The sequence below is a fragment of the Rhinatrema bivittatum genome, chromosome 9 (genome assembly GCF_901001135.1).
Source record: "Rhinatrema bivittatum chromosome 9, aRhiBiv1.1, whole genome shotgun sequence".
NCBI lineage: Eukaryota > Metazoa > Chordata > Amphibia > Gymnophiona > Rhinatrematidae > Rhinatrema > Rhinatrema bivittatum.
Genome location: NC_042623.1, coordinates 206,421,493 through 206,433,596, shown reverse-complemented (window position 1 = coordinate 206,433,596; position 12,104 = coordinate 206,421,493). Strand labels below are relative to the sequence as shown.

The 12,104-nt window shown below is 35.8% G+C and overlaps 1 protein-coding gene across 1 annotated transcript; it reads left to right on the top strand.

The window, feature by feature from the left end:
* The first annotated feature begins 29 nt into the window (after positions 1 to 29).
* On the top strand, positions 30 to 7,892 carry ZIC4 (Zic family member 4). The gene is made up of 3 exons (XM_029616188.1): positions 30 to 1,062; positions 5,532 to 5,862; positions 7,790 to 7,892. Coding segments are annotated over exons 1-3 (1,347 nt in total). The 5' UTR covers positions 30 to 47; the 3' UTR covers positions 7,791 to 7,892.
* Positions 7,893 to 12,104: the final 4,212 nt, after the last annotated feature.

Sequence of the window (12,104 nt, the reverse complement as noted above, 5' to 3'; positions counted from 1 at the left end):
GGGCTCATCACCACCATCACCATCACCATCACCATCCCCCTCAGAGCATGCCAGGCTTCCCGGGCTTCTCCGCTCACCCCCATTCAATGGCTCCCACGCACCCCGGGGAGTATCCAGCAGAATCCCGCCTGGGGCCGGCTCCTGTCTTCCGGCCAGAACACATGGGACATTCAGCGACCCTTAAACTCAGCCCTGCCCATCATCCCCACCACCACCACCACCACTACCATCATATGGCAGGCCACGCTGAGCTCGCCTCTAGTCAAACAGGAGCCTTTGGCCCAGCTCAGTCAGCTGTAGTCCCCTACCCCATCTCTCACACCGCTCAGGCCATTTCTGCAGGTAGGGACTTTTTAATACGCAGGGATTTGACAGCTCCAGTCATGCCAGGGCTGACAGAGCAGCACACTGCTGCAGGTTCTCACCACGGAATGTTTGTCTCAACAACAGGTAGCTACCCCGGACACCATGGGCATCATTCAGAAGCTGGAAATCATTCACTTTTCTCTGGACTCCATGAGCAGCCTACACACACAGCCCCAGGTGGCCACCCCTTAAACGGACAGCTAAGACTGGGGCTACCTGGAGAAATGTATGCCAGGTCTGAACATTTTAGTCAAGTGCCAGTTTCCAGGACGGATCCCTTTGCGGCGTCCTCTTTGCCTAGCTACGGCGGGATGAATCTGAACGTGAACCTCTCTTCTCACCACGGCCCCGGTGCTTTTTTCCGCTACATGAGGCAGAGCATCAAGCAGGAGCTCATCTGCAAGTGGCTGGAAGAGGAGCAGGCGCCCAAGAAACTGTGCTCGAAAACTTTCAGCACCATGCACGAGCTGGTCACCCATGTCACCGTGGAGCACGTCGGGGGACCCGAGCAGTCTAATCACATCTGTTTCTGGGAAGAGTGTCCACGAGTGGGGAAGCCTTTTAAAGCCAAATATAAACTTGTAAATCACATCCGAGTTCACACAGGTGAAAAGCCCTTCCCGTGCCCGTTTCCCGGTTGTGGGAAAGTGTTTGCTAGATCAGAAAACCTCAAAATTCACAAACGAACTCACACAGGTCAGTATTACAAGTTCTCATTATTAATCCTTACAATTTGAGTAATGTAGTATCGTAAGTATGTATAGCAAAAAAAAAAAAAAGTTTAAAATAATGATTCTTTGACGTTAGATTTTTTTTGTGCTTTTGTTTTCTATTTTACATTTTACACATAGATGCACGTCTATGTATTTGCATATATAGTTCTAGATATCGATAGACACGTGTGCGTGTATGTGTGTTCAATCTTCTGAACTAAAATTTTAAAGCGATTTCGAAATCCCTGTGAAAGCTCAGACATGATCAATGAGTATAATGAGGTTTTTGCAATCTCTCCTATTTGTGACCGTAGTAAATGTGATTCACAGTCACTGAGGACCCCTACAGAATATAAATTCCAAACCTAACAATAATCCATTCCTTAAAATATACCTTAAACGTTTTATCTCAAGAATATTATCAAATAAGTAATAAGCATGAAGTCTAATTATAAGGACTTTTTTTTTTTTTTTTTTTAAGAAAGTAGAATAGTCTTGTAGATTCGGCCTACATTTAAAGATGCCATTTGCAGAAATGTCACTTAAATTAGGACATGTGTCAAAACATCTGCTAGTTCTAGTTAAGGGAAAGCAAAGAAGCTAGACCCAAGATATTTTAAAGCTGTGTTTGAACTCCTCCAGCCAAAATCATCTATAATTAATGAAATTGCACATAAAGTTTTCACACTTCCCGGAACAACCTCCGAAGCCGTATTAATTAGCTTACCAGACAGTGTTTGTGAACTCTTTTGATTTTTTTTTTCTGAAGATGTAAAGATAATTTGGGCCTATCTAGAGAGCTAAAAGTTAAACTCACTTTTTTTTTTTTAAAACTGATTCTACTCTATAAACTAGTGGATACTAATAATCCATTGTGTGGTCTTTTAAACCCAAGTCATTGTTTGTCTTGTCCTCGAGGCTCATGAAACTTCCTGTCTTTCAGATAAGGTTTTCTTTAACTCCCCAGGGCAGCTTCATTTCAAACAAAATACGGATGAGGGGCATGAACTATTTTAACAGCTAAGCACATTTTTTTTTTAATTTGCATTATTTTCTTGATGCATGTAAAAATTACATCGGTGCCCAGCACTGCAAGTATCATAACTTAACTAAGGAGTCTCAAATTTATTAGCCTCATAATATAAAAGTTTTACTTCCTGTATGCCTTTGATAGTCTTTTCGTTTTATGCAAATACCAATTATGTAATCTTAGTGCTAGATCAAAACAGGTAGAGCGCTGTAAGACGATTGTTCATGAGCTTTCCTTAAGATCAAACTTTTACTGCTATGCAGAGACCTCCAGTTTGAAGTCAAGGAAGCAAACATGGGTTAATGCGAATTTGACCAGCAACAGACTTAATAGGAGCAATGGATTTTAGTTTATTAGACACACAAATTATATGGATGCTGTTTTCACTTTATCTTTCATAATGATCAGTTACTATGATTTTGATATTTTTTGGGCCCTTACAATTTCAACGTTTCTATTAAATTTATATATATATATATTGTAACGGTAGTACAATTTTCTGCAAATTATTCATGAACAGAGTTCTGCATTCAACATGATTATAATTGCCTTTTAAAATATTAATAGTATTAATTTCTCTTTGTCAATGTAATAAAATATGGTCGATTTTTTTTATATGAGTTATTCATTTGGTGATTATAAAATTGTAAATAAATACCTGCCAGAATAAACAGACCGGAAAGGGAGAGACTAAGCTACTTGAAGAGAAAATATCATTTTTAAAATATATGAAAGTGACAAAGATCTGCTAATAAATGATATAATTCTTCTGTTTACAATAAAAACGTTATAAATCATTTTTTAATTTTTTTTATAAATCCAGATAATAGCATCATCTTCAAATTTCATTATGTACTATTATGGCAAATATTTGAACTTTTATTTTACTAAATAGTGCCTCAGAGCTACAAGTGTGGTCTAAAATGGCGGTTCTCAGACTCTCAGGCTGGGAACAGCTTGTGATCCTTGCAACTTTTTAACCCAGCTCTCACACTTCTACTAAACATAGTACAAAGAAAATAAATACATTAATAAATAATACTAGCATCTGATAAATGAGACATTATTTCAGCTATACAAAGTGCTAAGACTTTCGTAGCATACAAAACAGCAGATAAAATGCACTAAGTTTGATATTTGATCTGCCGAAGGAATCTGTTAATGGATGCATTAAAGGGAGGGGAAGGGATTAAATGAAGAGAAATACGTTTGAAGTTTTGAGAAATTAAAGATTGCAGCAGTCCATTTTACCTTAAAGTTGCTCATTTTGCACAGTCACAATGTTTATGAGGATGCCTTTCCCATGGGTCTCCTTACTTACTGCTTGCTTGTACTGCACTAATATTCTTGATTGGTAGTCTCAGCTCTGCAGTTGAAGGTCAAATTGTTTCTTTACTTGCGATTGTAATTAGTCAGCAATATTTAAAAATATAACGGAAGTATCCTTGCCTGTGTTATGTGGAAAGTGTCTCAGCTGAAACTGACCTGTGCCAGTTTTGCCAGCTTTGTAAGCGTTCAGCCATATTTGTAAAATACCATTATTGATCAATTATGGACAAATGAATACTATTTGGAGAACAGTATGTCAACAATATGGAATATGCAATTGCTGGAGTAATATAAAGAAAGGGAATTATTTTAAACACTTATAAACATTTTAGAGGAATGCTGGAGATATAATTTAGAACAAAAAAATGTAATAAAAACAATACATTGAAAGTTAAAATGAATATTTTAAGGATTTTCCAATAGAGTTTCTACATTTTCTAAACTCAGGGCCTTAGGAATATCTTTAAAATATGCGGGTAGGACAAAAATCGTTTGTGGACAAGGCCTTGGGCCTTCTGTCTCAGGGATGATTTTTCATAGGCACAAAATGGAAGCCCTCAAAAACTATATGATCAAACCTTGATTTAGTCATAGTGTTCTGTTCACTGCAACTGGATATCTAAAACATTCCATTTAATGAATCACTAAAATTTAAAGTGTTAAAAACAAAGACATGCATTTTGTGTGCAGTTGTAATACTATTAATTGCAAGTGCATGGCACTTGTATATATTATTTTCAGAACACATATGTATTTTAAGCTTAGAAACATACATTCATCATTTACATATTTTCTTCCACTGTTATACTTCAAATTTAATTATTTTTCTTAATTTAAAGATAATTACTAAACTGGTGAAATTCTCAGAATGATTCCTAGTACATTAGCCTGAACTTGATTCCAAGAATATATGTTAAATTTACTATATTGATTTCTGTTTAAGCCTTAGGCTTACATTGTAGGATCCATAATATTTTCTCTTCAGGAAGATATGATTTTGGAGAGTAATAAATATAGTTCTTTTCAGGACTGTGTTATTACTGGATATTTCAAAGTAAATTAAGATCTTAATTAAATCAAGAAGTTTTCATTGCAGTTAGCAATGTGACAATAGCATGACTTCTTGCTGCTTTAGAAATGATGATTCTATGAAGCCATCATCTTTATATATTGTTACTTTAAACAACTACCAAAAGAAACCCAAGTGATTAGTAACCTATTTGCTGTTTCCTTGAAATAAAAATACAAAAATTATATAGCCCATTAGTTGTTTTCAGATGTCTTTACTGAATACACTTGATGAGATGTGTGTATTGAGAAAAGAAAGAAGGAATCGGGATAAAATAGAAAATTCTGTTTTATGAAAATAAAATAATTGCAGACAGAAAATTATGTTTATAAAATACAATTATTGCAGAAATAAATAATTGCCCATTTGAATTATAGAATATTTGACTTCCAAAACCAAATGCACGTTTAATTTATACTCAGTGTGCTTCAAACACAATCTCTTTACTTTATATGAATTATGTGCTTCTGCCACAATACTTATTTTTAGTCTACTAAGGTAGACATAAAATGACAGGCGTCGGGTGGCACCTTATAGACTAATCAATTTATTGAAGGTAGACATGCATACCTTTGAAATGCATGAGAACCGTATTTCTTTCTCGCCGTAAACAAAACATACGTTTTTAATGAGTAGGAAAATGGGAATGGGTGGGGCTGCAATATAGCACCAAACAAAATCAGGTTTAGTTTACAGATTTTAGGAAATTAAATGAGGTGTTTCTGATAGCAGTATTAGAATGTGTGTGTGTGTGTGCGCGTGTGTGTGTGTGTGCGCGCTTGCGCGCGCTTGTATATTCTCTCTCTCTCTCGCTCTATATAATTAGAATCTGTACTTCTTAACCATGTATACAGGCGTATTGTGTTTGTGAACTCACTTGTATACATGGTTAAACTACATTTTGCAATGTCTAGGGTGCATTTTAGAAACGTATATAGTATTCAGGATATGTAGTGTAAGTCTAAATTCTTTCTAACTGGAAAGACGATTTTCCTCTAATGTATCATTAATTGAATTCTTTCAGGAGAAAAGCCATTCAAATGTGAATTTGAAGGCTGTGACAGACGCTTTGCCAACAGCAGTGACAGGAAGAAGCACTCTCACGTGCATACCAGCGACAAACCCTACAACTGTAAAGTGAGAGGCTGTGACAAATCCTACACACATCCCAGCTCCTTGAGGAAGCACATGAAAGTACACTGCAAATCTCCTCCTCCGAGCTCAGGCTACGAGTCCTCCATACCTTCTCTAGTATCCCCGTCTTCTGACTCAGGTCAAGACCCTCCTGCTGCTGCTTCTTCTTCTCAATCTACGGAGCCTCTATCAACTTCCCAGGCAGCTAACCTGAGTGAATGGTATGTGTGTCAGAGCTCAGGGGCAAGTGGAATCCCAACCCCTCCCAGCAATTCTCCATCACCTGACCCTGGAAAGACTTCCTACAGGAACTGTGAACTTAGGCCTAACTATTAAAAGTAAAACTGATTCAACATGGCCTTTATTGAACTCATCCTGCTATTTACCCCTATTCAGACTTACCCTGCAAGGACTGCAGAATTGAACGGGTTCAGTGATGGGACCATAGATCACGTGAACGAGAGTATACGAGATGTATGTGATGCGTATGCATAGAATCATGGGAGAGAAATGAAATGTAAAATAGGATGATTTTTTTTTTTTTGGTCATTCCTAGACACTGTATTTCCGAAGTCAAACACACACGAGGACTTCCCAGATTAGGTTTTGTTGCTTGCATACTTATATGTAGTCAATATAGGCTTTTTGTCCATTCTTGTTATAAGACGTTTACAGCTTGTCTATTTTAAGTATATTTTGTATCAATGAACCAAAGTGTTTTAATACGAATTTATATAGTGTACAGGTTAAATTGTTGATGGCATTCTGTGATGGTGTTTTACTGACAATTTTGGTAGCCCACTATTTTCTTTTTTTTCTTTTTTTTATAAAGCTATCAATTGTTACTGATTTGTATAAAACCAATCAATTAAATTCTTTGACTAATTGCAAGTCCGGTAAAAATGTATGTTGAGAATTTCATTATTGTTCACGGTATGTATATTTTGGTCTCAGATGTCACTTATTAAAGAAAAGACCTAAGCGTGGCCTAATGACTTACTGTCATTTTTCTTTATCGGATCCATTCATTTTGTATTTAATAATATTTTGCTCTGTGAAAATATTGTGGTGTTGGGGTGAGGTGAAACCTCTATATGTTTTTATCTTTTATTTTTATTTTTTGGAAGACCTAATGGTGACGTCATAGTGCTGATTACAGGTGTCCGAAACTGTTTGAAATGACCTACAAGTTGTTAGCTTTCTAAATGGATCTTGCAAACTATACTACCTAAATGCACAACCGTCTTGTAAAATACATTTTATAACAACATAATAAAGTGTTTTTAGAATGTGAATTGTATCTAAACATTTAAGACATGCTTTACCACAGCCATAATAGGACAAAAAAAGACTCATTCTAAGAATAAAAATAAAATCAGTCTCTTTCAGGCCTCAGTAATTTAACTATGGTCAGTGATTTTAAATAATAACATTAACGTGTGCTTCCAGTTGACAAATATTTAGGTATATTATTTGCCTTACTGATTTTTAATAATAATCCCAAGGCAGGTTGAATGAATGATTCTGGTCATTCCTCTGCACAGTTTTGGTAAGGTACCCTCAGTTGCTAAACATCTTGCTTTGTAAGCCTAACTGGGATGACCCAAAATATAAAGTAGGGTGAACCTACTGCTTTCACTCCCCCCCAACTCCTTCCTACAGACACACCCACAGACATTTACATACCCACAGACAAACACACTAACCCCCTCCCCCTAAAAAGTCTGGCCAGCTGTGAAAGAGATCAATAATCCGATCATCTTTCATCTAGTTTATCCTGTCGCTATGAACAGTTAGTGATGTCATCACTTTTCACATTTTCTCCAGAATTTATTTTAGAAATATTTATTTATTTATTCATTTGGAAGTTTCTTAAGGATCTACCTCTAACGAATTATCCAGTTACAATTAAAATTACTCCACGTGCAAAGACTTAAAAGGAAGTTGGGATGGGCTCCAGGCAGTAGCTTTCCAGACAGACAAGGGATGGGCAGCATTATCTGCACAATACTTTTCACATATTAGAAATAAGATTTATCCTCACCCCACCCCCACCGGCCCCCTTGTGTTCGGGTCTGAATTCCTTTATAACCAAACTGTTTGGTTCTGTAGGCTAATCACCTTTAATTTTTCATTTGCCTGTTACAGATGTCTACTCCGTTGCTCTCAAGGTAAAGTAGACAGCCGCAGCTGAAAGCTTGAATATTATGCCCTAGACATCAAAGAAATACTCCACAAAGGAGTATTCCTTCTCAACGGTGAATCTTCATGGTAAGTTAGGATTTCTATGGCAATAGGCAAGTCATACTTAACTACTGAAAGCCTGTCTGGAGATCTTCCAGCCTTTTCACGAAGGACATAATATTTACGCCCAACAGGCCTCCTTTTTCATCCGTATACAAGTATATATTTTTTTTTGTTTGACGCGAACTAAATCATTTTCATTTCATTTCCGGTAAACAAAAACCACGCGAATGGGTTCTTGTTCCAGATCATAATAAAAATGGATAATAAGGTCAGGCAGAAAAGAGCCGCTTGAATTGAAGCGTCAGTTAAGTTTTGTTTCTGCCTTCTCCCTTGATCAGCGAATGCATTTTGATTTGATGGAAAGTTTCTAAAGGCAAGGAAACGGTTTTTAAGGGAAAGAAAGGGAGAATGGTCTAATCAAGCTCGGGTTGTTCAAAGAGTCTGGTTTTGGGGTTGAAAGTGTGAGTTTTATGGTGCATCAACATGCTACGTTAAGATCGCTATGGTAATGAGAAGAGCAATAGCAAGCTGCCTTCAAAGAAGGCACACTCCATTTGAGACAGTCTATTAAGATACATTTGCACTGACCTTTGGTTTCATGCTAGCTTAATACAGTCAATCTGCTCTCCATCATATACTTCCTCACATAAGGCACTCTTCGGGATTTTTTTTGTTTATTCGTAAGATAATCTACTGTTATTTTCGTATTTAGAAAAGATTCATTAATTAAAAAAAGCAGTCTCTTCATAATAAAATACTGAAACAGCTTGTATTTATAACAGCATAGAATAAACTGGAGTATTTGGAGACCTGCATTTATACAAATAATGAATAAAGGTTCTATACTTTATCTCGTTTAAATATAACGCAGTGTTTCTTCCAGATACCATAAATAAAAAAAAAAAAAATAGTAACTACCTTGAATTATTTCAATAACCAGATTAAGAGAATACAGAGCATGTGCATAAACTGATTTTACAGAGCGCCAAGTGAAGAGACTGGCTCTATACAGATGCCTTCCACTGGTAACTCTGTAAGAGACAGGGCCCTGCCGGCTTGGGATGACCAAAGGGATGGCTATGATCCCGGGAAAGTTAGAAGTCTATGTTCTAGTAATTGTCTTGTTGTTTATTTTATCCAAGTACTCTAGTGAATAGGGGAAAAATAAACACCACGAAAAAAAAATCCAAACAGTAGAGTAGTCCTTAGTGCCAGTCCTTGTGATTGAATAAAAGGGATGGGCCGAATTCTATTGAGCTCAGAAATCTTTGAAGTGGGAGTTATTATCTGAGAAATTCCTGCATGTCGTCCTAACAACGCTGATGAAACGTAAAAGGTTCTTTGTCAGCGATTTGTTCTCCTCTCTGTTGAGCTTAGCCTGTCCGTTAGCTGTTAACCGTTTCTAAAGAGATAAAATAAAACTTAAAAAAAACTAACTTCTGGTCTGTACATTTAATTATACAGGAAATGCCTCATTTTTACAAAAAGTGAAATTACTTCACAGCATATTTAATCTATCTAACTATATTCTAAATACATTTCCAGTTGTAAACACATTTTCAATTTTATAGATGTGTGTGTGTGTGTGTGTGTGTACATATGTGTTTCTGTGTATAAGTATATATGTGTGTTTAGAATTCCTTTGAATCAGAAATCATATACTCCGAGTCACAAAATTCTAAACACATTTCCAATTATTAAAAAGCATATTTTTCTTCAAGAAATGCACCACAGTCAAGCACATCAAACTTTCCAATCTTTAAGAAAAGCCCTACAAAGTTGTAATGAAAGGAAAGCTGACAGAGAATGATTAAAAAGCACTCCTATCAAACATAAAACAATTATAATCAACTAGGAAAAGATTACCATTATCTACCAAAGGATTATAATTCTTCTAATTTAAAAAAAGATTCCTTCTAAGTTTATTTTAAATCTGAGAACAAAGTAAGGATACACCTTTGTGCATTGACCTCCCAACCCCACTCACCCACCCAGTGAATCGCTTAAATTTATTTTCTTTCAATGTACATATGTCTATCTATTAAACTATTCTCATTTTCCAGTTTCATTAGTAGGACTATATATTTTGAGTCTGATTTGAATACATGCTCCAGTGGATCAACTTTTAGAAGCATTATGATTGCTATTGGCCTCTTCATTAAGGGCCCCCTTCTTTAATAGTTTTCTCATATTATGTCTCTGCAAAAAAACAAAAAAACCCCCAAACCTTAATTGTTATAGGGGCCTCAGCTGATTCTTTCTTTTAAGAAATATTCCAAAGGATTTTTTTTTGTTTGTATTCCGAAAGCATTATACTTGTTTTGGAAATATGGCCTATTTCTAACTATATGTATTTATACTGTGACTGTGCCTTAGAAAAATGAGTAACATAACTAATATTTATTTAAAAATGGAAGCATTTTAGTAGTAAAAATCTTGAACTATATGGTGTATCTTTCCCTGACACATTACCTCTATATATTATGGTTCCACTTGTACAATAGCATTTTATGACTAATAAAACCTTAACAATCAAATGACTCTTTCCATAATAATACTATATGTATATATTTTTGGTCATATGTAACCACCATAGCCTATGTTAATTCTGCAATAGCCATTATTGTTCGACTATTCTTATTTTTTTATTAATTTCAAGTAAGATTATCTTAAAAGTAACGTTCTAACTACACTTCACTGTGTGTAATCAGTGTAGAAACATGATTATACTTTTATTATTTATTTAAAATACTTGTATTCCGCAACTTCCAAATACAAAATTTGTCCAGGGCAATCACATAAATACATACATAAAATATGACAGCTATCAACTATAAAATATTACATAAAACCATACATAAAATCAAACACATGTTACATCCCACATTCCCCATATTATCCTTAAAATACAAAATCCTGGAACCTTTAATTGGGTTAGGTTAGCAGAATAAAAACTTAATTTTAAGGCAAGGATTTATACTCTTCGTATTATAAACGTGATAGAATGCATAATTTAGGAAATTGTTAATACTACTCTTTTGCAAAACGTCGACCAGAAATATAGTGACTATTGTATAGGTGAGATGAATACATAGCTTGCTTCCGGCTATAAAACGTTGCGCATGCGCGGTGTGATTGCTAGTTTAAGCAAAGGTTGCAAGGAGGTTGCATCACAGTATTGACTTTCCTCTGAGAGAATACGATGCAAAAATGGCAAAAGTTTCAATACGAACGTAGCGTTGAGAAGGGAAAAGTCTCCGGAAGAATTGAAAAAGGCAATTTTTAAAATAATGGTAAAATTGTCACGAAGGAGGAAAGACGAGTGTTAACAAGAGTACGTTAAAGATTACAGTTCTATAAGGTATAATGGTGAGTGAAGACATGTAGTTATTACTTGGAGACAGTAGTCTCCAAGAATTGGAATATTCCCTTAGACAACATGGTGAGAGACGTGTGGGCATTATTAACAGTCCCTTTTATAGACATTGCCTTTTCTTTCTCTGCGCTGACAAACCATGTTCGAGGGATTCATCCCCTGTTGCTTCTTATCATCGACCCCCATGCAAGGCTCCCTATTGTGGAAATGCATTAATTAACGACCATTCACATCGCAAAAGAGCATTTTATCTCAAGGAAGTGAGGATTAGAAATATGAATCAGGAAACCAAGTCGGCACTTTTCCCGTAGAGTCTGTTCAAGGTGCACTCTCATTCAACAGGTTTATGAATACTGGCTATGTCAAATTCTATTCTTTGTGCCATGTTAGGTGAACGGATGTATCCAACATTTCGCATTATTTGCACCAGAAAAACTGTTTTGAATTGCAAATCTAAATAACACTACTGTGCACATATTTTTTTTAAACCTAATGTTTCTATGTTACAATACCTTTTTCCTCCTAAACCGTGTATGCTATACCGCCGTCTTGTAAACACTATTTTACAAATGTGTAATTCCTGATCAACAGAACTCAAGAATATAAAATCCGAGGAATATATTTTTCCAGACATCTTGAGGCTCTTTTGTTGAAGTTTTCCCACCAGTTCCTCCGGTGCAAATATTGCACCCAATTTATCAGCAAAAATATCCCATTATTTTCAATGAGGGAAAAGATGGTGCGAAAGTGGCACAAACTGAACTTCAAATGTGTGGCAGGAGTCTTATTCTCTAAAGACCTAGAGAAGAATAAGATCTATAGAAATGTGACCCAGTTTTT